Source organism: Lissotriton vulgaris, chromosome 9, assembly GCF_964263255.1.
Source record: "Lissotriton vulgaris chromosome 9, aLisVul1.2, whole genome shotgun sequence".
Lineage (NCBI taxonomy): Eukaryota > Metazoa > Chordata > Amphibia > Caudata > Salamandridae > Lissotriton > Lissotriton vulgaris.
Window position 1 is genome coordinate 1,233,680,242 of NC_141697.1, and position 26,420 is coordinate 1,233,706,661.

The 26,420-nt window shown below is 46.0% G+C and overlaps 1 protein-coding gene across 1 annotated transcript in view; it reads right to left on the reverse strand.

The window, feature by feature from the left end:
• CPNE9 (copine family member 9) overlaps positions 1 to 26,420 on the reverse strand; it is a 952,981-nt gene that overhangs the window by 145,782 nt on the left and 780,779 nt on the right. The window contains exon 8 of the mRNA XM_086939381.1: positions 6,471 to 6,534. Within this exon, the coding sequence (XP_086795507.1) occupies positions 6,471 to 6,534 (64 nt within the window). The remainder of the gene's footprint in view (positions 1 to 6,470; positions 6,535 to 26,420) is intronic.

Here is a 26,420-nt window from a genome sequence, read left to right on the forward strand (position 1 = left end):
TTTTTTTCTAGAATACTGGTGTAAAATATCTAGAAGATTTTGAAGTCCGAAGGGTGTTAGGTCAAACATGACTATGTCGTCCGCGTACAGCAGGGAGTGAATACACTCAGTGGCTATCTTTGGAGGAGTCCTTAGCCCTTGTTGTAGTTGGGATGGTAAGTCACTTAAATACAAAGAAAATAAAATTGGAGCCAAGAGGCACCCTTGTTTTAGGCCATTTGATGTTCGTATTATCTTCGATAGACCCTTGTCACTCCCCATTTGGACACGGCACCAGGTGTCACTATGTAGATTCACTATTAAATATAATAGCTGTTCCGGAATGCCCATTCTTCTTAACTTTGACCACAGGGTCGGTCTATCCACTCGATCAAAGGCTGTCGAGTAGTCGATGAACGCTGCATAAATGGATTGTTTTTTCCCTGATACATACTTATCTAAGATGGTTTGGAAGATTGCTACATTGTCGGTCACTGCGTGATTTGGACGAAATCCAGACTGAAACTTAGGAATTAGACCCAATGAAAATGCCCAAGTTTTCAGTCTATCTAAAATTTCTGCTGCAAAGATCTTCCCGGCAGCGTCCATGAGGGCAATTTGCCTATAGTTTCCCGGTATGCTTCTTTTTCCTTTTTTGTAAATCGGGATTATAATACTTCCCTTCCAGGAGTTTGGCATTTTGCCGCTATCGAATATATAATTAAATAGTGGCGAGAGCAACCGTCCCCACTCTTTATGGTCGGTTTGATAGACCTTGATAGGTATCTGATCGGGGCCCGATGCACCCGTGCTTCTTGCCTTTCTAATGTTCATAGAGACAGACACTGCCGACGTTTTGTTGATTTTAGTGTCATTCGTTTCCATGATTTGTTTTTCAGCCTCTCCATTATTAATAGAAGCAGACACTTAGGCACTATGTTTATTTATTGCACAGTGGGCTATCACCCCGAAGTAACTTACATAAAACTACTTAACAGATGGAACAAATTACAAACTGCTATTGCCGGGAGTTCTTCACAGTAAGGATTGCATATTTATTCTCACCAAGCCCCAGACACTGTCTTTCGTAAGAAAAGGTAAAGGAGTAAGTGTAAGAAAGCGGGGCTGTATGCAGATGTCTCCCCACGTTTGTCCCCGGTTTGGACTACGAGATGCTGGTTTTCGACTCTGACAGTGCACTGAACCCTGCCAACCAGACCCAGTGCTCTCTCCCTAAAACGGTTATGTGCACATAGCCAATCCCAATTGGCAAGGACTTTACCCCCCTTATAAGTCCTAAGTACACAGTACCAGTGGTACCCAACTCATGGATAGCATAGGGGTCCCCAGAGCTTGCAGTGCTGGCTGTGCCACCCTGTGTGACCCAAAAACAACTACTGACATCAGGAATGTCCTTGCAGACTACAGGAGCGGTGCAAACTGCTTGAACTCGACGTCACCCTCACCATGTGTGGCGAAGCCAATGCACTGTCTTTGATATATGCCAGTCACCCATAAGGAAGGCTTCCTGAGCCCAGGAGGCAGGGTGCATTGTATCAAAATTGTGGAATGTAAGTGCAGGCTTATATAAACCTATGGTGACCTTTACCATTAAAGGACTCTATAAGTGATAGCCGGTCCATAGGACAGCATGCGCTGGCACCCAGGCGAAACCGGTATTTACAGCTCCATTATGGTACCGCCTAAACCTGTTTTGTTTGGTATCAAACAACATGCCTTCTCACTCCTGACATGAATCTCGTGTCAAAGGCGATGTGGCATGCACCCAGGTGGCTACCTTAGAGGTTGCCCACCTGGATGACCCAGCTTCTTTGTGCTCTGGTTGGCAAACCTGTGGTTCCAGTGTTTCATGCTGCCAAGACAGGATTTCGACCTCCTGCCAGGCAGTGTGATCTCTCCCAGAAGTCCGGAACAAAGGCCTGGCCAGGAAAGCAGTCACACCTTCTCCCTCCCAGGTAAGCTAGGGAAGTGGCACCTCAAGGCGGTGAACTTCAAAGGCTGCAGCGCCGCTGATTTGCATCAGGACGGACTCCCAGAGGAGGAAACCGTCCTCCCCCTACACCAGGCACATTTGCACTCAGGCAGGCAGTAAATTAGATAGTCATGGCGGTGTAGACTCACAAAAGGCTAGCCACACCCCCAGCGTGGGCAGTTATGTTATGTTAATTTCGATTTATATAGCGCCAAATCACCGACAGGTCTCTTAGCGCTTGCTTTGGGAACCCGTCCTGGCTTTCCCTGCGAGATAACCCCTACTGGGCATCCCCAAGGTGAAGACCAGGCATCCCATCGCGGTGGGCCGTAGTGGAGATTAAGCAAGCTATTGCCCAGAGTTGCAGAGTGTGAACCCATGATTCGAGTAGGCACCGAGGTGAGAATTATCGAGTCCGTGGACATTTTTTAGCTCAAGACCCTGCCGCGTCGGGAATTGAACCCTGGTTCCGGGTCTGACCTCTGCATCAAGGTCTGCCTCCTCTAACCAGTGAGCCACACTTCTCCAATCCACTGGACGAAGGATTGAAAAGGTGATCCACACCCCCGGATGCGGTCATCTCAGGTGGGAACTAGCTGTAGGACTAGCAGCCCATTGGCTGCTTGCTCCCACTCTCCTAAATACCCTAAGTCCAAGATTTAAGGGATGCCCCAGACACCTGAACCTTAGTTCTGAAAAACCTGCATCAAAGAGGACAGAAGAAGAGACCCGTGTCTGCATCAAAAGGACAGAAGAGGCCCGTGTCTGCATAAAAAGGACTTACAAAAGCAAACAAATCATTAACCCTGGTTATATGTATGCTATTCCATTAATTTTGGTGTTTAAATTAAGATAGAAATAGATTCAGTTTCTCTAAGTTGGAGTTAGATTTCTCTCGATCGTGTCAATTACTTATCCTCCATGTTGGTACTCTCAGATGCTCAACGCATGTTCCGCTAGTGAAGCCTGACTGCTCTGTGCCTCACCACCAGGACTGAGCTAAGGATTAATTTGTGTGAATTCAAGGACCATCTTTGGGGTTTGTGACACTATTGGATGGTGAAGCCTCGCCAGCATCACCACTGAATGCTCCACCATCCTACAGCAAGAACTACAAAGACAGTCACAGGAGGAGGGTGGGATGACGTGCCTTGTATTGTAAGGAGTATGTTAACCCCCACTGTACGTAAAAAGATACCGTCAGTCACCTCAGATGTACGAGTGGTTCAAGGAACCTTTCATTCAACCTTCATCCTCAGTGGAGAGCAAATGAAAGCCTTGGACTCTCAGGCAGCCTGTACATCCAAACCCTCAGTCAGGCACCCTCGAGCAGCCTGTACATCCAAACCCTCAGTCAGCCACCCTCGAGCAGCCCATGCAGATGAAACCCTCAGTCAGGCACCCTCAGGCAGCCTGTACATCCAAACCCTCAATCAGGCACCCTCAAGCAGCCCATGCATATGAACCCCTCAACCACAGACCGCCATGCATCCCATACATAAATAAAATCCCTCAGTCGTAGACCCTCAAAAAGTCCATACATAAAGACCCTTAACCACAGACCGCCTTGCATCCCATACATAAATAAAATCTGTCATGCACAACCCTCAAAAAGTCCATATATAAAAATCCTCAACCACAGACTGTAATGCATCCCATACATAAATAAAAACCCTCAGCCATAGACTCTCAAGCAGTTCATACACGGCCGGGCTCGGAACCAAAACCAGCCCTGGCAAAGTGCTCGGTCGGCCCCAGCCCCCCCCGTCCGGGGGTTGGGGGTACTGCCGAGCTCTTTGCCGGGCCGGTTTTCGGCCGGTTTTGATACAGGGCCGATTTTGCAGCTGTGCTGCAAAAACAGCCCTGTAACAAAATTTGTCCCCAGGGGCCCAAAACTGGCCCCCACCCGTGCGGCACACCGGGGGATTGCCCAGTGCCCGCTACGGCCAGTCCGTGCCTGAGTTCATACATAAAACCCTCATTCGGGCACCCTCAAGCAGCCCATGCATATGAAACCCTCAACCACAGACCCCCATGCATCCCATACATAAATGAAATCCCTCAGTCGTAGACCCTCAAAAAGTCCATACATAAAAACCCTTAACCACAGACCGCCATGCATTCCATTCATAAATAAAATCCCTCATGCACAACCCTCAAAAAGTCCATGCATAAAAAACCTCAACCACAGACCGCCATGCATCCCATACATAAATGAAATCCGTCATGTACAACCCTCAAAAAGTCCATGCATAAAAAACCTCAACCACAGACCGCCATGCATCCCGTACATAAATAAAATCCCTCAGTCGTAGACCCTCAAAAAGTCCATACATAAAAAACCTCAACCACAGACCGCCATGCATCCCGTACATAAATAAAATCCCTCAGTCGTAGACCCTCAAAAAGTCCATACATAAAAAACCTCAACCACAGACCGCCTTGCATCCCATACATAAATAAAATCCGTCATGTACAACCCTCAAAAAGTCCATGCATAAAAAACCTCAACCACAGACCGCCTTGCATCCCATACATAAATAAAATCCGTCATGTACAACCCTCAAAAAGTCCATGCATAAAAAACCTCAACCACAGACCGCCATGCATCCCGTACATAAATAAAATCCCTCAGTCGTAGACCCTCAAAAAGTCCATACATAAAAACCCTCAACCACAGACTGTAATGCATCCCATACATAAATAAAAACTCTCAGCCATAGCCCCTTAAGTAGGTCATATATAAAAAAAACCCTCAGCCATAGACTCTCAAGCAGACCAGACATTAGAACCCTCAGCCATATCTCTCATACAGCCCACATATAAAAACCCTCATTCATTGACCCTCACACAGCCCATCCATAAAAAACCTCAGTCATGGATCACCATGCAGTCCATACATTAAAACCCTCAGTTATAAACCCTCAAGCAGCCCATACATAAGAACCCTCAGTCACAGACCGCCATGCAGTCTATACACAAAAACACTCGCCAGTAACCCACACGCAGGTCATACATAAAAGTCCTCAGTTACTTTTACCGACATTGTGATGGCGATAGGGGCTTTGGCTTATGTACAAAGTAGCGTTCGTGGAGTAACGCTGCCTTGTACATAGAGCCCCCTTTCATGCTATGGAGAGCGGAAAAAGGGGCATGCAGTGGGTGATGCGGTAGACGTTCCACTGCAACAAACATTGTATTTGACGCTGCCCCCTATGTACAAGGGTGGTGTACAGAGGAAGCAGCACCAAAATTAAGATCAGGAAAACCGCAAAACGAGTAGAAATGCATTACTTCTCCTTGTTTTTGCATGAGTAAGGGAAAAAGCAAAATGCCATGGTTTGATTATGTACATAAACAAACATTTTTAAAAAATGCCATTTTGTCACTTTCATGTGTGCTGCATGAAGCAGCACACATGACAGTAACACAATGGCACTTTAGGATCGTTTATGTGCAGGAAGGGGGATTTTCCTACACATAACCAATCCTTCCCTGCACGCACGCACTATTGTGCAAGGGTGCCTAAGTTGATAAACTTAGCACCATCCCAGGGGGAGAAGCAGAGCTGCACCATATTCTTTTAAATATGGTGCAGCCTTGCGTTTCCGAAGTGGCAGAGAGTGTGGTTAAGCCAAGGAGGCTTACGCCTCTCTCCGCCACTTCCTAGTACATTTCCCCCTCTGCATATAAATAAACCAAGGCCAAACACGCCAAGCCCTCGTGCACACGTCATCGCTCCTTACCATAACTAGTTACCTGACCTGTGTTGCTTCCTTGGAGATGAGCTGTATTGGCAGAGTGATGGAAAACCAACAACCAGATCAATGAACATGTCAGTCCTACGTCACACCCACCCACTGGCATTCCATGCTGCAACCATCTACGTCACAATCGAACCCCTTTTACATCCGTATTAACCAACCAGAAGCACTAACGCACTAGACATTTTACTAATCTCTGCTAACCATACACAATCCACGACCCACACAATACTATGGAAGGAAATCTAATAACAGCACTTAAAGCGCCTCCAAGTGAAGAAAGCGCTATAGTGCCATCCTAAGGCTGGAAGGCGCTATACAAAGGCTGATAACATTGAAGCCATGATGGTCCACACTGCAGTGGTGTAGTGTTGGCTTTCTAGTTGTCTTACCTATGTCATCTAATGGAATGTTACCACACAGGATGACTGTTTGGAATGTTATGCTCTGTTGCTAGAATCAGTTGGGAGATGAGGATTGAGCTGACTGGTGACAGCTCCTGGTGGGGATTTACCTTAGAAATATTCTTACTATCTTGAACTACCACCTCATGTCAACTAATTAATAAATCTTTCTACAAGAACCTACGTGACCTGATATTCTTTTACATTACTACAAGTGGCCCCGCCATCCTCCCGCTTCCCTCCAGCAGCACAAGGTCCGGGCCCCCACAGGCCAATCAGAGACAAGAGAGTGAAACAGGGCCGCGGGGCAGCGGACAAGACCCCACTCACCCGACAGTTGCTCAGCTCCTCCGCGGACAGGATGATGGTCCCGCACTTCTTCCCGGGGATTCCCCTGGGGACGAGAAAAAAGAGATAAGACGAGATGTGAGCATCCATCAAAGCCAAGCAGCTGTGTTTTTATTCTGCGCTGTTATCAAGAGCCAGGAGGGATGACAGATTGAGGTGTGAGGCCGTCCTGGTGAGGATGACACTCAATTACCGCCTCTGCGAGGCCAGCTTCCCTCCTCCGGAGCCGCGCTAGGGATGAGAGAGCCGGGTCCGGAAGAAGGGAACCTGGACACCAGAGGCCTCGGCGATCCTGGTCAAATGCAGATTTAATAATAAAAACTCACAGGCCACCCCTGCCACCACTGGCTTCTGTGACAGGCACAAATACAGTGTGTTACTTTTTTTTTAACAACAGATTTTATTGATTTTCCATAGTACCAGATGGGCCAAGCCTGGTAAGCAATGTACATTTGAAAGGCATATTGTAAAAACTCTAGGTACTGAAAATTTCCCATCCTTGAGGTCTGCGGAACATCAGACCATAAAAAAACATGCCCAACCCCCTCCCCAACCACGCCCCATACATTCCATAAAAAACGTGATATATGGACACATCGAATGAGTTTCCGTCTACATCTGTGTAACTCTATCACATTAAACTGGCAAGTCACCCACCACTAGCCGTTCAATAGGGTCTCGGTTTACTGGCACATTATAAATGACATGTTGATACCTTTGTACTTGGCCCACCTAGCCCAGATCTTCCCATGCTTCTGCGGACAGCCCCGATCCTTAATCACCACAATCTTCGCTGACATGCACCGATCCATGGCTGTTTCACAATTTGCTATGCAGGGTGGGGACGTAGCCTTCCAGTGCTACGCAATGTCTCGCCTAGCCAATGTGAGGCCCAAGAACAGAAGGTGTCTTTTATATCTGTTCCCCCCAATGTCTCAATGTCTTCTGTGTTGTGTAGGAGCGTCAATCTAGGGTCTGCTGGAATGTCCCATGCCCGTACCCGCCCCATGCAAGACAAAACACCCGACCAGAAGTGCTGCAGTGTCCCGCAACTCCAGACCATATGCAGGAACGACCCCTCGTCCAAACCACAGCAAAGACATGTGTGGGACTGAATAGCCCCCATCTTCCAGAGGCGGAGGTGTATGTAATATAATCTGTGGAGATATTTAAATTGGATTAGGCTGTATCTAGTAGAAACAGCAAAGTACCTGAGGCTAGCCAGCGCATCAGCCCAATCGTCGTCCGTCCGAGCAGGCAAGTCTGCCTCCCACGCCACCCAGGTCCAATGTATAGTGGTTTTTGAGTATGCAGCGAGGGTTTGATAAATTTGTCGGATTTCGTGAGCCCCTCGATCTCCCATCCACAACCGACGTTCCAACCGGTGAAACTTGGGCAAGGACGTGAGATGCCCTATCAAGGGGGACAGTGCGTGACAGAGCTGTAGGTACTGATGGAACTGTGATTTGGGAAGATTAAAATCCGCCTGCAGCCTCTGGAAGGACTTAAGCGTGGACCCCTGCATAATGTCTCTGAGAGTGGATATCCCAATATCGTCCCACCTACGAAACCCCACTAATGTCGAGACAGGCCGGAGGTGTGATCCCTGCCAGAGGGGAGTAGCGCTGGTCAACATACCCCACCAACCCATAGACCGGACCGCCCACCTCCATATCTGAGTAACTGTCTGGCAGGCCATGGGAAGCGCCTCCAAGGGCAAGCAGCTGTACAAGAGATGGGGCAGCGGAGTATCTGCCATAAAGAGCCTTTCCACAGCATAGGCTGGGTCTGCCTGAGAGCCATACCACTATTCATTGATCACCAGGAGGTGTGAAGCCCAGTAATACGCACAGACGTCAGCCGCTTCGATACCACCGCAAAGGAGCTGTACACGAGACCTGGTTTCGTCGGTCACATGCAGTTATTGTTTCATACTGCAGGCGCACTGTTTTTAATCCTGGCACCAGGAACGAGCCAAAAATGTTTCTGATGCTCTTGGTTGCTAGTTTTAGCATCACTATCCCCACCTTTCTAATTAGTTTATCCGCACTGTGCCCTTTACCCAACTAGTCCAGTGTCTTCTCATATGCAGGGTTTAGTATATCTCAACAACATAGGAATAAAACACCCCTGAGCTCCTCCCTCACAGAGAGGGGGTTGTAGCCCTGGGGGGTGGGGTGGGGGGGGGCTAGGTGTCCCGGTCAGGAGCAGAACCCCAAATGATGAAGCATGCCACCTCGGTGGGTGATGGGATTTCGTCCTAATTAAGGGACACCCCCATAAGTACCTGGAGACAATCTTTGGTGTCTCATTCTTGTTCCATTTGGCACTTTAGACCCGAGGATTTCTTTTGTTTATTGTTTACTCGTAGGAAGCCACCATACCTGGATCTAAGGGGAGGGAGGTAGAAAGGGGTGGGGATGATATCTTATTCTGGGGGCTGTGAGAGGGCAGTATTAAACCCTTCATGCTGCACCAAAACCCTTCATGCTGCACCAGTACAGACCCAAACATGTGCCCCTCTGGTTAGACACATGCGGTGAACTCTCAACCCACTGAGCTACAAGCTCGTTTCTGTACAATATCGTTGCTTTAAGTACACCTGAAGCAGAGGGCTATACAACAACCCTGTAATACTTGGTTTGGAGAACAGCTACGTGAAATGATAGCATTTTAAAAGCAAGCTATGAAGGCCAAAATTGTGCAGTAACTTATTTAAAGCCACTGGCCAGCAGGGGAATGAAAGTTGGAGCCTTGGAGGGCTCAGACAGCAAAACGAGACGCTGGTGAAAGAGTCCTTGGGACGTCTCTGTACATTTTTAATGGTTTTAAATGAGAAATATAGGGGCATATTACCGAGGTGTGCGTTGCAAAACGCACATCGCACATCTCCGTATTGCCGGCTATCGCCGGATTTCATCGCCTAATTAGCGCGCAATTATCAATGCGCATCAGGCAGGCGATTAGAAATCCGGCGATAGTCGGCGATATGGCACATTAGCGCATGAAAACAAACGTTGTTTTCATGCGCTAATGTGGGCCTTGATAATATGGGGGGGTGGATTCAGCTTTATGATCCACACCCCCATGTTAACAATGCCTAACGCCTGGTCGGAGCAGGCGTTGGGAGACCTGCGATAAATGAGTTTATCGCATGTTTTTGTCTCCCAACGCCTGCCTTCGTAATAGGGTGTTCCCACCTCCAGCCACATTTTACATGTGGTTGGACGTGGGAACGCCAACTTTGCATGTCATTAGCGATGTTTATTGTCGACATGCAAAGTGGGCTCGGCCCAGGCTTTAAAGTGCCCTTGGTAATAGGGCTCGAGCTGTATCGCCGCTTTCTCGGCACAATTCGCCGAGAAAGCGGCGATACTAGCCCTTGGTAATATGCCCCAAAGTTTATAATTTTGCAGGGCCCCCTCGGGGTGTGCTGGCACCACTGGCGGGGTATGCCACCTAATCTGTAACGCAGGTTGCATCCCATGTGACAAACTTTGTTGGTGCCCCAAGGAGCCCCCTCTTCACGGATTCCCCCACGGCCACCCACCGATGGAGGCCCTCGTCTCTCCCTAGCACCTCTCCCATGCATTCATTTTATAGCGCTACTCATCCCAAAGTAGCGTCTGAGCGCTTTATATCACAACAGATGTTACTCAAGAAAATGAGGACAACAAAGTGTTGAGTCACATGTAAGCCACACTGACACGCATCATATGTAGAGAGTGCTTGGTCTGGAGACAGACAGAAGGGACAGATTCACTTAGTGCTGAAACCAAAGATGCTGTGCTGTGCTGTGCTGCACGAAAAGGAGGGAACACAACAGCACCATGTCGACTGCTGCCCCGCTCGACAAGTGCTGGCGTCCCAAAGGCTGCCTTGCTTAAGTGCACGAGCCCTAGCACGATAGTGCAAGGGTGAGTGTGATTTCAGGCACAGGCTTTACACTGGAAGTGTGCACGTGATGCCAAGAACAGGTTATATACTGGAAGAGCACTATTCTAGTGCAAAATTATATAAATATAACTTTATATATGTAAGAACACTTTACGACTCTGTATGTGTGCTGGAAGGGGCAGCACTCATACAAAGTTGGAAAGGTTTGGAGAAAAAGAAACTTTGCTACAACTTTACACTTGCCTCAAGGAGGCATAATTTTTTTATGCAAAACCCTTTCTACCAAAGTTTGCAGATAGCGATTAGCATCAAATGTCATGGGTGGGTGTATGGGAACGCCGATGTACCACCCATGGGATGCATCCTTGATGCAAAGGATTTGCACTGGAAAGTAAACCCCAAAACAACACTTTGCACTAGCTTTGCGTACTTTTATGATGTAAACCAGGCAGAAAGTGTTAGTAAACTCAGCATTTGAAATGCAACACAATGATTGGGGTGTCTTACCAATAAAACTGTATTACTACTGAAAGCAACCCCTTTTCGCAATGTTAGAAAAAAGAATGATTGAGGAAAAAAACAGTTAGGTTCTGAAGCTATGACCTGCAACTTTCATTCAGCGCTTTGATGCCAGCTCATAGCTCAATGCGCTATATTAGAAGGATTGTAACATTTGAACACCAAGTAAAACAACCATTTGCAATTCAATAGGTCTTGCCTTTGGGACCTTATAAGTATTTGGCTATGCAGCACATTATTGTGGGTACAGCAACATTTACTTTTTCACTGTGCTGGAAGCAGCGAAAGGGTGCAGTACCACAGGCTGTCTCTAGGTGCCCCTTGGGACATCTTTTGGCCACATAAGGTACTGCACCCTGCAACATGGTTAGGGAAATTGGAAATGCAATAGGCAGCACTGTCAAAAGGACTTAAAAAATATGGGTCAGTCTGAACTAACATGGCTAGCGGAATGGTTTTGTTATGGTGTATTGAATGACATCACATGTAGTGTTCTGTCCCCCGTGATTGCTAATGTGGAGTGAAAGTTTTTTATTTTAATAAAAGTACAAGGTTACAAAAATGTACTTTTGTTGTGTTCATTTTAACTGGTAATAAGTGTGAATTTAGTTTATGTGAAGTCCTGAGATGTTCAATGAAAAATTATTGAACTTGGAAATCATTTTGATCCAAATACGAATGAGAGATGATGTGGTTCGGATTTTAACAGTAGCTGCTGTGGAACAGAAATTTCGAAACTGAGCAGTAAACTTAGCAGTACCAAGCAGGAGCAAGGCTTTTAAAAAGCGAATGCATTTTTTAAAGTTACGTGGTTGGAGACAAAGATTTGGGGCTAGATGTAGGTAGGAAAGATTTACCGATTTTAAATTACCGAATTTTACCGATTCGGTAATTTAAAATCGGTAAATCTATGGGTCCGACATGTAGGTATTCCAAATGTTCTGGAATACCGAATCGGATGAATTCGGTATTTACCGATTCGGTAAATACCGAATCGGTAATGCCCATTCATTCCTATGGGCTTTGCAGCCCATAGGAATGAATGGGCATTACCGATTAGGTATTTACCGAATCGGTAAATACCGATTCACACAAGGGTGCAGGGGGTGTCACTTTGACACCCTCTGGCACCCCCAAAACAGGCACGGGTGCCATGTGGCAGGCATACCTGCCCTAAGGGCAGGTCTGCCTGTCACATGGCATAGGTGTGCATGCACACATGTGCATGCACACCGGAATCGGTATTTTACCATCAAATTGGATTTGATGGTAAAATACCGATTAGTTAAGGCTCCTGGGACTCTGAAGAGTCCCAGCTACATATGGGTGGCTCCGAATCGGTAAATTTAACGATGACTTATTTTACTGAATCGGTAAAATTACCGAATCGGTAATTTTACCGATTCGGTAAAATAATGCCCCCTACATACCATTCGCCTATTTACCGATCGGTAACGGCCGAAAATACCGATTTTTGGCCGTTACCGACCGACCTACATCGGGCCCATGATGTTTTCTAGTACAGAGGAGCAAGCTGTAAGGCGTGCAGCAGCCATTGTTCAAGATCAAGCGTGGCGTGCCACACTTGTTTCTTTTTGCAATATCTTGCTACCCCATACTTAAAAACATTATAACTTTCTCTCCCGCATCGTAACTTTAAAAAATGCACTGACTTTACAAAGCCTTGCTCCTGTTTGGTACTGCAAAGTTTTAAAGTCAAAGCATTTTTTAAAGTTACAACGTGGGAGATAAAGTTATAATGTTATCTAGTACAGAGGAGCAAGGTATTGCAAAATGAAAAAATATAGTTGGGCGAGCCGTGCAAACTATAACAAAGGTGCGCATCCGCCGCAGTTGTTTTTACCACTCTGAAATATTTCTTTTGTCCCCTCTGCAGGCAACATGACTGAATGTGTTGAAGATCAAGTGCTACGTGACCCACCACTTAAAAAAAACCATATGATCTTAAAATAAAAAGATTTTCGCGAGCCACGCATAACAATTGAAAGATGCGCAGACTCCATTGTTAAAGCTAAAGCGCGGCGTGCAGGGCTGCTTAAAAAAAAAAAAAATGATCCTGTGTTTATGCCGGCCTTGGAGCGGGGAGGGTAGGGAGCACTTTCAACAGCAGCTAGGAGAAAGACATGAACAAAACAGACTCACAAACCGTAACAACACATACTAAGTAACAATACATGTAACAGGGGCAGTACTTATGGGAGGTTACTAGAGTAGAAAAGGAGGTACTAAGGAAGGACTAGTAAACAAAATAACCAAAGAAAGAAAAACATTTACAAAAGACAGTCACAAGAGACAATTGAAATTATGGGTGGGAAATGGGCGGAGCTTAAAGCCCATACCTTGAACACATCATGTCTCGCGAAATACAGTGTTACACATTGTGCTGTGCAGCAGGAACATGAACCCTCTATCCTGCTGTAACCCTGGGCAATGAACTCCTCTTCCACATAGTGGAGTCAGCTTGTAAACTGCACCCACATATGCTTTGATAAAGCAACTTTACTTGTTAAAAAGCATATAACCAATTCACAAAAGTGAACTTAAATTGTAAAATATCAGGCAATGAGAGAGGTGATGATTTTGGGGTCCCTCCTAACCTAGGGGGAGGACCAAGCAGATGCTTTGAACACAAAGAGCATATAATGATGAACGATTCAGTCATCCTCTTAGGACCACCCCAAGCACAGTTATTATGGGCAAAAATACAATCCCAACCAAAGGCCCTGCAAAGCATTATGGGATGCTATTAGCAGTGGGCAGTGAATATCTCTCACTGCTTGCTAAATTTTCATTTTCACTTTTGTGAAATGACTATATGCATGTTAGGTTTGGGGGGGAGGTATTTTGGGATTTCAGTGGGCAGGATTTGTCAATGAAAGGGGGTGTCCGAGTATTGGTTAATAGATTTGTTACAAATTTGGTTCCAGAGATTGCTACCCTGTTGCAGGCTTCAGAGAGTACGCGGAACACCTCCTCCCCTTCAGTGATATTGAGTATGGCACAGTACTATGAGCACTGGGAGAATGAGGAGAAGGAAAACTTGGCAAGGAAAAAGAAAGACTTGGAAACTAAGGTGCTGATGCAGCAGGCAGCTAGGGGAAAACTGCAGGGGACGTACTAGTCGTGAGCCCAATCTCCAAACCTCTTGCTTTGACTATTGGCCCCTTTAACGTAAATTTGCCATTTTTACTGACAGCTAATTGTGGAGAGAATTTATTGGGATTAGATACGTTGAAGAAATTGCATGCTACCATTTCTTGTTCCCTGGGTGGTGTCTAAATGACAATAGGACCGAATGTGACTAGTACCAAACAGTGCTTTTCTAAAGATATGCCGCTTCCCACTGAATTCAAGGACCTGCCGCCCACGTTGTGGGCCACAGGTGACACAGATGTGGGATTGTTACAGATACCTTCGGTCTCTATTAAGGTAAAGGACACCGGTGTATTGCCTCGTATTCCTTAGTACAAAATACCACAGGCGGGGAGCGAGCTTTGTTACAGATTATACAGGATTTGGTTAAGTCAGGAGTGGGTGAGGAGACAGCAGCCAATGTGTGTAACAGCCTTTTCTCCACATCCTTAACACCTTGGCGGCTAGAGGTTATTCTCCCCGGTGCTGGGTTCCCAGATTTACCAATGTTCATGACGAGCTCAGCTCGTCATCAGCACAGCTCAACCGTGCCTCATGACGAGCTGAGCTCATCGTGAGCATCGAAGGGGTTAAGAAGGTACCCTCGGACTCCCATGATGCCCATCCTGATGTCTAACATTTTGTGACTGATTTGCGAGAAGTTAACAAAATAGTGGATCCACAGTTGAGAGATGGGTCAGGGATATGCAGGAATGGGCTACTGCAGAATTAGTCTGAATGAAAAAAGTCAGAAAAGACGATAAACTGGAAGAGGACGCAAGAGTCTGGTATCAAATCATAACAGATATAAAGAAATAAAGAGAAACCCCAGTGGGGGAGGTTGACCCATCACAGTACACCCAGGGTAGAAATGACACACTGGGAGCGCCTGGGGTTCTTCTCACACCAGATCACAACTCAGACAGATGATATGAGATAAGGAGGTGGCTTCCTAGCTCCCAGGAAATTATAGAAGCTCATGACCGGGCAGGGGAAGGGGGGTATGTTTAAAGTTATTGCTGTTTACTGTTGAAAACATGACAGTATTATATCTAATTTGTGTGATAAACGGGAAGATAAGAAGAGAGGTAGATAATAATCTGTGATAAGCGGAATTGTATCCTTGTCAGATGGAAACGATAATATTGTAATCATTGTGATACACATATATGAAAATGTACGGTTCTTACATAAATCCCACCAATAAAAACATTTACTTAAAAAAAATAGATATATTTTTTTAAATTGTGGATCCCCAGTTCCCGGTGGTCCCTGACTTCACTGCCCTCTTAACAATGATTCCTTCCACTGCAAAATTATTTTCTGTGATTGATTTAAAAAATGCTTTCTTTAGCATTCCCATCCATCCAGACAGCCGGCATCTTTTTGGGTTTACTCTGGCCGGTAGAAGCTTTCGATTCTGTTGCGCTCCTCAGCGGTATACTGAAAGTCCTAACATATATAGTCAAGCCTTAAAAAGCCAATTGGATTCCCTTACACTTCCCTCAGGTAATGTACTGCTACAGTACGTCGATGACCTACTGATAGCTGCTGACACCGAAGAAGGTCGTAAAGACGCCACAGTAAAATTATTGCTAAAATTGGAACATCACAGGCATAAAGTGTCCCTTTTGAAATTCCAATATTGTCAACAGGAGGTCACCTACTTAGGTCACCTACTATCGAAGGAGGGAAGGAGACTAACACCTGAGGGTATAGTTGCTGTTGCTAAAATGCCCATCCCCAAGAAGCAGCGGGATGTGCATGCCTTTATAGGGATTATTTCGTATTGTCGCCATTGGATCCCTAACTTTTCCCTACAAACAAAACCCCTCCTACGATTAAAAACTAAGGATGTGCATGAACCTTTGCCTTGGACGCATGAATGCCAACAAGCTGTTGAGCAACTAAAAACAACGCTTTGCTCTGCGCCTGTGCTTGGTGCGCCAGACTACCAGAAGCCGTTTGTGTTGTACGTACACGAGACGGCTAGCTGCACACTCTCTGTTTTAACACAAGCCTTTGGAGGTAAGCAAAGTCTGTGTGCCTACTTCTCTGCTCTTTTGGATAACGTCACCAGAGCCCTCCCGAGCTCTCTAAGAGCGGACGCGGCTGTGGCGTCTCAATCCGACAATGGGCAGGGCTTGTCCTTGATACTGACCTCACAGTCATGGTACCACATGCTGTGGACACACTGTCGAACAGAACAAAGACACAGCACCTCACCAGTGTGCATCTGACTGGCTACTAATTGACCCTGCTTGCACAACATTACCATAAAAAGATGTGCCACTCTGAACCCAGCCACGTTACTGCCCCTCCCTTTGGAGAGTGAGAATGCGGACGTGCATGAAAGCATTTTCCGCAGTGGAAAGGATGGGTAGACCTGACTGATGTTCCCTTGGCTGAGCCTCAAGGGGAACTATTTATCGATGGTACTTGTTTCAAACTACCATCACCACTTTACACACAGTAGTCAAGACATCACAAATCCTTTATCATTTGTCCCAAGCTGCAGAATTGGTTGCACTCCTCTGTGCCTGTGAGTTGAGTGAGGGTTTGACTATCAATATTTACACCAACAGTCAGTATGCATTTGGAGTCTGTTAGAAGCCGGCATTCCTGCGCACACCGTTGGTGTCCAATGCGCGACCCGGACCCTCCCGCTCCCACGTTAGGCCAAGAACAGAGGAGGAGAACAAAGCTTCTTTGCTTGAGTTGGTCCCCCCAGAAATAAGGGCTGTCCAGGATCCCCCTCTATCTGACCCACTAGAGCTTGAGATCCAATCCCTTGCTCCCTCTGAGTTTAAGATCCTTTTCCGCAATGAGACAGTGCCTGGAGTGGCTAGGTACAATTTGCGTCCCCATCAGAGGGACAGTTCACCAAAGGAGAAGTCAGATTAGTAGGGATGGGCTTCATGGATGAAGAATAGGTTCCTTGTTTACGGTACCAATGATAGATAAGGGAAAGGGAGATTGGTGCATTGTCCAAGAAACTGGACAGGATAAGTTGGTTTTTTTTTCCAGGAGGGAGGGTGCCCTATCCTGAGCGAAGAGAAAGAAAGGGTTGTGATCACTGAGCCACATCCTGAAGTGCTCAATAGCACCATAGGTGATGAATAATAGGAGTCTACCAGTGAGTCACGGACGGACACTGGACTGTGTGCCTTTTCCATCATTCCTGGCTCCATAGTACAAACTTTCCTCTGGTAGTTGAATAAATATAAAAAAACAAATGTACCCCGTTGGCCGCCTTTCTATGGATGAAGAACAGCCCTTAGCAATGCCCCGTTTTGAGCAAAATAGTCCCAGTTGGTCGAGCTGGTCTAGCAAAACTAAGGCAGTTTCTGTAATAATCGTTTTGATCACTTTGGTAGCCATGTTTGGGGTCATATGGTTCCTTGAAGAAAAACATCCTGTGCATTCCTTGATTGGTACTACTGCTGTTCCCCCTGACCATGTATTTGTCACTTTGGCCTCTCACACTGAGAGGCACAGACAGACATATGTAGATAACATGCTCTTGCAGATGCTTCATCAGGCTCACCATACCTCGGATGATACTAATTGCTGCTCCCTTCCGTAGTGCATAAGAATGATTTACTGATGTAATTATCATCCCATCTCCGCGCATGTAGAGTTTTGAGTCATCGTCCCCTAAATGCGAAGCAGGTTTACCCTACTAAACTGTGCGATATTACCAGTAGCACATCATTGCTGTTAAGTAATGAAAAAAACTTACAAGAGGTGGTAATGCTGGTGTGGTAATGCTGTCACTGCATGTTATTCCTCCTTTTTCCACTGAGGTCCTGAAGGGAGTTAATACTAGATGGTAACATTATTTGTACTACAGTGACCACCGCCCTCCCGGTTATTCCAGACAATGTCTCCAGCTGTAGACTGTGCTGGACTGATGCATTCTGGGGGTTGTGTTTTTTTTGGCTTCCTTTGACCTAATTAAGGCCCCACTCCTGAAACCACTGAGTTGTAGGTTCAAAGTTCAGGGCAGGAAAAGGTGTCCGGAATGACTGGAGGCGGGGTAGTAACTCTACTTAGCACAGTAGGTGAAATTCACATGTCTATTCGGAAGGGGCAGTGAGGGCAATGCTTAACCCTGCCAGTACTGATAGCGCTGAAGTAGGGATGACTCGGTTGAGGAAGGCAGCACAGCCAGAATGTCCTAACTGGCTTCTAGGTAGATTACCTGTCACCTCCACTCCCTGAGGGACCAGCTCCATCAGATGCATTTAACAGAAGGTATAAGGCAGCTTTAATCAAGAAGCGCCTCGTGGAATGATAACCCCACGGCGCTATATAACCCCCGTGCAGGAGAGCAGTGTCCTGCCTCGCGAGCTGAGGTCTGTCCCTGAAAGGGTTACACCCCTGTCCTGCCCCCTGAAAATAAGTGAAAGTCTTTATTGTTTCAGTTAATAAAAACCATACAATATCGAAAATACTTATACCCTCTATAATTTTCAGAAAATATTTAGCCCAAAATTTCATAAGAAAATTATTAAAAGGAGATTTCATAAGAAAATATACATTGTTGCTGACTTTGTAAATAAAAACAAAACCTAGAATCCTTTTAAACCCCATCTGAGAACCCTACCTAACATAATAAAACCAGAATACATGGTCCAATTCATATCTGCAGAGAAACTGAGATTCCATTACGACTTATTCTAGTCCCAATTTTGGAGTCATTTGTGCAAGTCCGGCCGCCGCTTCTTATTCGTTCATAACGGAAGGACTTAGCATTTATTGGTGCTTGCAATCACTACACAATCAATGATTTTTTTTGTCCATTATCATTATTATATGTTCGTACCATATCCTAAATGTCATCACCTTACAGTTGAGATGTTTCAGGATTCTCCTGAAAGGGTTAAACCCTGTCCCTGCCCTCATTACAGGCGCTGCTCCCAGCAGCCACTTTTATTCCTGGTTAATATGCAGCTGTGCAGTGACGGGGGTGCATGGCGGGGCTCCCCCCGCTCCCACCCGAACCAATTCCAGGGCGCGCCGAAATGAATGTGTCTCGTCTCCAACCCACGGGGGCCGGAGGTGAATTACCGGCAATCCGAGCTCCTCCGCTGCTTCCTTTCCTGGAAGAAGGGAGGGCTGCCTCCCTCTGTGCGAAGCTCTCCGTGGAAGGGAGGCAGCCTGCGAATATTGGGGCATAATTATCGCTGGCCGTGCTTAGTGATAATTTTATCATCGGCCTCTATCTCTGGAATTTTTTCCAGAGATAGCGAGGTTTTATCGCACTTTTGCAAGGAACATCGCTGGTTTTCCAGGGATGTTCCTTGCAAATGGGCGATAAGATTGCTGATATGACCCACAGGGTCGTATCAGCATATTCTACCCCCTATGTTAGCGATGGCTAACAGCTAGATTCATGAAAGAAAAAACGGCTTGCAAAGGGCCGGATTCTGCGAATCTGGCCCTTTGCGAGCGCAATTTTTGCATTTGGGATTCCACATCCCAAATGCAAAAATCGCTACTTGCGAAATCGCATATTTGCGAGGAATTGCATTTAAGGAATCTCTATTTGAGATTCCTTAAATGCAATTCATTATCCAATTATTATTTGCGAATTCGCTATTTCTGGCCGCTATTTACCGCGAAGTGTAACTTCGTGGTAAATAGCAAACACTTACAAAAATGCACTTTAGTGCATTTTTCTAAGTGGTATGTTACACACACACATGTCCTTTGGACATGTGTGTGCGCAACATCAGGCTACATTTACATTTCAGGGGTGCAACAGGGTGTCCATTGGACACCCCTGCACCCTTGAAATCACAAAATCAAAATGCGAATCGCTAATAGCGATTCGCACATTGATATGTCTTCCCATTCATTCCTATGGGCCTTTAGGTCTTTAGGCCCATAGGAATGAATGGGGAGTTATTCCTTATTTGCGATTAGCAATTAGCTAATCGCAAATAAGGAATGTGTAGGAATCGCAATAAATATTGCGATTCCTACATGAATCCCGTTTTGCGAGTCTGTAATAGCGATTCCTTATTATTCGCTATTACAGACTCGCAAACCATGCCGATGATGAATCTGGCTGTAAGTCAGGATTTTAGCAGCCGTTAGATTTTTGCGAAAACGGCTGTTTCTCCAAAAATTAACGTGTGCTAAAATGCTGGGGCAGCCTTATAAATATTGCGATGTGAACATCAGCGATATTTGCAAGGTTGTCCATCCGGGGTACGCCCAGTGACGCCCACTTTGCATCTCATTAGAGATGCAAAGGGAGGCGTTGGGAAAAAGGGCGCTAACATGCGATTATGCATGTTAGCACCCTCTTGTAAATAGGGTGATAGTTTTATCTCCGCTTTTTTGGCTTAAAACACCAAGAAAGCAGAGATAAAGCCCTTGTAAATATGCCCCGAAGTGCCCACGAGCGATGGGGCCGAATAGTGCACAGTGGTGCACCCTGGCAGCTTCAAGGCGCTATGCAAAGTGCTTCATTACTGTCAACAGTGCCAGGAGGCATGGCTTATCACTAAAAGTGCCACTTCGCACTGGTGAATTTAAGCAGTAACTCTTCAGGCATGCACTCTGTCATTCATCGTTTCACTCATGCATCCATTCATTCACCCACTGACCCATTCAACCATCCACAATAAACATACAATTAGTTGGCACATCCTTGAAAATAAAAAAAATTGTAGTAATTTAAATATAGACGCGGGCGGCCATCTTAGAATGGTATTATGTCTCCGGAACAAACAGGGAAATAATAATATACCTTTAAAGGCCTGATTACTTTAAGGTATGGTTTTTCACTACAAGTCTGTCGACCACACAGCCATTGAGGTCACTTCAATCATATGTATCAGATCTGATCTCTGCAATCCGATGTCACATTTCACAATGATCATATCAGTTCCCTGGCCTTTATCACTGGCTTATTCACCATAATCGTCTCAGGCCTCCTGAATTTAGCATAAGCTCTCCCACCAGACAAGCAACAGGCACAAGGTCATAAACTTACAAAAATGCAAACACAGTTGGTAAAACAATGTAGAGTCCTTCCTAAGAAGGAGAAACAAATTCTATGAAAGTGTAAATAATCTATTTACAAAAAGGAGGATCAACGTGTGGGCGGAGCCTTAGACCCCACGTCAGGACTGCATCTTAAAGCTCTTGAGATGACGACGTAAGGAATGAGAAGGCTGCACTATCAAACCAGACCTCAAAACTGCAAGCGATCTTACATCAAGGTTACTCCCCTGCCCTGGAGTTTGGGACAGACCTTTGACTTTTCATTTTATGAAAAACATTTACAAATGTTGATGCAGAGGTGGTGGGTGGTGGGGCGGGGGGGGGGGGGGGGTCGCCGACATTCTTGGACCTTAGGTGAACCATGTATATGTTAACAGAAACCAGTGCTTTAAATGGAAAAAAATAAGTGCAGGTACTCCTTCAAATGAGCTAGAGGTGTAGTGAGTGGGCGGGGCCAGGGGCGGGGCTAAGGGCAGGACATGATGATACTTAATGACTTCTATAATAATTACAGCACACACCAAAATACAGGATAAATGTGTTTATATAAACAAAGCAGGTTAACTCATTACACAAAACGAAAGAGAAATGTGATAATATGTTAACATTTCCTTTTTTTTGCAATAGTTGCACCTTCTTAATGCCATACTGTTAATTGTTGTTGTTTGGCACAATACTATACATTTTTGAGTGTGTAACTAGGAAGAAACTGAAAATACCCTCACTTCGAACCTAAGCGCTTATGGCATGAAGCAAATCATCATGACCCTCCCCAGGAGATATCTCTTGTCCCTTCTGTCAATCTATCCATTCATCCTTTCATCCTACCATGTAACCTGCTGATATCCACCATTTAACCTTTACATTCTGTCATCTAATCAGTCTTTAATCCATGATTCAGTTTTTCACCATTCTGTCTGTCCACCCTTCATATCCAAACCTATCCATCTGTCTTTAAACTTATCCATCAATCCTTTCGCTCATCTATCCATTAATCCTTTCGCTCATCTATCCATCAACCCTTTCACTCCTTTATACCATCCACCCTTTCGCTCCGTCCACCCTTTTACTCAATCCGTCCTTTCACTCATCCATCATCCGCCCTTTCATCCATCCTCCCTCCCTTTCATTCATCCATCTAATCTTTCACTTATCCACCCATCATCCACCCTTTTATTAAAGCATCCACCCTCTTTCAACCATCCATTCATCCATCTATACTTCAACCCTTGATCACTCATCCATCCACCAACCCTCCCTACTACGTTATTTATGAATCTTTGTCGCCGCAGACATGTACACATAAAGTGCCATCCATTATCGTTAAAATACCTCCAGAGAGTGTCTTGATTCTCTCGCTCACTTTTTTTTAAACAAAAACCAGTCATACAAATGCAGGCAAACACACAAACACGAGCAGACACACAAAAGACTCTGGTATGTTAAAAGCCGTGTTGTACTCTTCACGTGGCTTTTTTTAATTGCCACCTGGGCCACACTGGCCGTAGCCTGATTGCGACTGCCAGGTGACTGCTATGATGCCTGTATTTGCACAAATACAGAGGATAGCGTGCATGTGATTGACAGCACAGGGCCCGAGCGGACCCTGCTCTGTCAAGCACAGCGTGATGGTGAGCACCGGACATTATTCACATGAGCCTTGCTGAATAGCTCAGCGGGGCTCCGATCGGGGCTACAGAAGCGGCGCCTTGGCTTCCAGAGGCACGTTCCACTCCTGCTCACCAGCACTCACAGCCAATGAGCCTACCTTTTCATGAGAACCGGTACTGTCCTCGTCAGTAGAGAAGTGCCGGTACTCAGAGTGATAAATTTAAGAAGTACCGGTACTCTGTACCAGTGAGTACAGACCCATTTAAAGCACTGACAGAAACTGGTGGCGCAGCCTCCATTGGGAGCCTGCCTCATAGGCAGTAGCGGTCCGTGTAGGGGGTTTCGTGGGGCGGTGAGGCGGGGCGGGGTAGGGGCAGGGTGGGAGGTAGTAAAGACTGGAATATGGATGAACGGAGGTAAGTAAACATTTAAATAAACAAAACAAATTTAGTTGCGAGCGCTGCAGCGCATTTTGAGATGCAGCGCATGCAACAAAATTCGTTTTATTTATTTAAATGTTTATTTACCTCCGTTCATCCTTATTCCGGTGTTTACTACCCCTCACCCTGCCCCTCCCATGCCAGACGGAACTCCCTCAACGGGCCGCTACTGCTTATAGGCAAATGCTATGTGCAGCTTGTTAGAAGGTCTTTGGTCTAGCTAGAAATATACTTTACCTTTTTTTATTGTTTATAAGATATACTCACCCACCGATGGCGGCTTCAGAGCAGGTGCATAAGGAGACTAGAGGAGAACCCCAGGCGGGATAAAAAGTAATTTCATACGGTTGCTTGTGAAATTATTATATGATTAGGATATTTTATTAAGCGATTTACAAAGAAGACCTTAGACATAGAATACCGCCCTTGTTACACTGTAATGAGAGTATCCGAGTGGTGCAAAGATCAGGGGAAAAAGCCTCCAATTCCCCTATTAGTGGAAAAAAATCCACCCATACGCAGCCAAGAAGATGATCAGCACCCACTATTTCCAAACTATTTCAATAATGCATCAACATTAAGATATCACATTTATAAAGTCACAATTGGATCCATCGAGGCGCTTTTGTAAGTTCTGAAATTCTTTATTCTTTACAAAAATTAAGTCCTGCTAAAGTAGCCAACGAGTTTCTCCCATCTTGGGACTTCTTCAGGGCTTATTCTTATATATTGATTTCCTTATTTATGATGAGGGCTTCCGGTTTTATGGTATTTATTTTTTTGACATTTTGGTCTGTATTTATCCATAATTATTTTTTGTCAACTTTATCTGTATTTATCCATGTATGTTATGGGTTTTGTGAGAAAAATAAAGCTGAAACTAGTATATTTCCACATTTATTGAAACAATAAATTATACAGTCATGCTTGAATGCCTGCCAGGTTTCAGTGATAATAACAGCCGCAGAAGATAAATCAGTGCACTTATATGAAAATGTGCATGTTTCAGTAAAGTGTATTTAGAAGCACTCAAAAGCACCCAATTTCCATTTTTTATTCTCATTTAACAATAAATACAGACAAGAAAATAAATGTTTTTCTGTCTGTATAAAATCAGTAAATACGGAAAACAAAGAGCCTTATTTATGATGCACTGTATCTTCTCTATAATTCAAGTCACAAGATTTTGATCTTAGTAATATAAATGTTGATTACCAATCCATAATTGCACTCTGATTCATCAAGAATAAATTCAGGCCCAAGTCGTCCACCGCACCTGGTGCTTAGTTAGTCACCCCCTCACCCTCACACCCCCTCACTCACCCTCACCCTCACACCCCTCACCCACCCTCACACACCTTCACACCCCCTCACACACCCACTCACCCTCACACACCCTTACCCTCACCCCCTCACCCTCACACACCCTCAGTCACCCTCACACTCACACTTCCTCACCATCACACACCCTGACATCCTCTCACCCTCACACACCCTCACCCACCCTCACACCCTCACCCACCCTCACCCCCTCACCCTCACACCCTCACTCATCCTCACCCCCTCATCCTCACACACCCTCACTCACCCTCACACCCTCACCCCCCTCACAACCCTCTCACCCTTACTCACCCTCACTCACCCTCACACCCGCACCCTCACACCCCATAACCCTCACCCCTCACCCTCACACACCCTCACACACCCTCACACACCCTCACACACCCTCACCCTCACACCACCTTACCCTCACACCCCCTCACTCACCCTCACCCCCCTCACACACCCACTCACCCTCACCCTCACACCCCCTCACACTCACCCACCCTCACCCACCCTCACCCTCACACACCCTCACTCACCCTCACCCACCCTCACACCCTCACCCACCCTCACACCCCCTCAACCTCACACCATCACTCACTTTCACCCCCTCATCCTCACACACCCTCACTCACCCTCACACCCTTACCCCCTCACAATCCTCTCACCCTCACCCACCCTCACCCTCACACACCCTCACCCTCACACCCCCTCACCCTCACCCCCCTCACGCTCACACACCCTTACCCTCACCTTCAGTCACCCTCACACCCTCTCCCTCACACCCCCTCACCCCCCTTACCCTCACCCCCTCACCCTCACACACCCTCACTCACCCTCACAGCCCCTCACTCACCCTCACACCCCCTCACTCACCCTCACACCCCCTCACTCACCCTCACACCCCCTCACACACCCTCTCACACACCCACTCACCCTCACACCCCCTCACCCTCACACCCCTTCACCCTCACACCCCTCACCCTCACACCCCTCACCCTCACACCCCCTCACCCTCACACCCTCACCCTCACACCCTCACCCACCCTCACTCACCCTCACGACCCTCTCACCCTCACACACCCTCACCCTCACACCCCCTAACCCTCACACACCCTCACTCACCCTCACCAGCATAGCATAACAAAACCTAACATAGCATAGCAAAACATAGCATAGCATAACAAAACAAAGCATAGGATAGCAAAACAAAACCTAGCATAACAAAACAAGAAATAGCATAGCAAAACACAACAAAGCATAGCATTACACTCTACTCAATGCAACATACACTCCAAATACCACTCAGTTCCACATAGTTACACACCACATTATTACACTGCACTCAATGCAAAATACACTCCAAAATACCACTCAATGCCATATAATTACACTGCACTCAATGTAACATACACTCCAAATACCACCCAGTGCCACATAATTACATGGCACATAATTACACTCTACTGAATACAACATACACTCACACAATTCTAGTCAGTGCCACATTATTATATGCTACATAATTACACTGCGCTCAACGCAACATACACTCCAAATACCACTCAGTGCCACATAATTACACGCCACATATTTACTCTATCTATCGCCCTCACTCTATCTGTCTATCGCCCTCACTCTATCTATCACCCTCACTCTGTCTATCATCCTCACTCTATCGCCCTCACTCTATCTATCGCCCTCACTCTGTCTATCGCCCTCACTCTATCGCCATCATTCTATCTATCTATCGCCCTCCCTCTATCTATCTATCGCCCTCACTATATCTATCGCCCTCACTCTATCTATCTATCGCCCTCACTCTATCTATCTATTGCATCACCACAGCATCACTCAGCACCACCACAGCATTACTCAGGGGCACCACAACATCACTATGCGCTACCACAGCATCACTGAACGCACAGCATCAGTCATCGCCACCACAGCATCAATCTGTGCAACCATT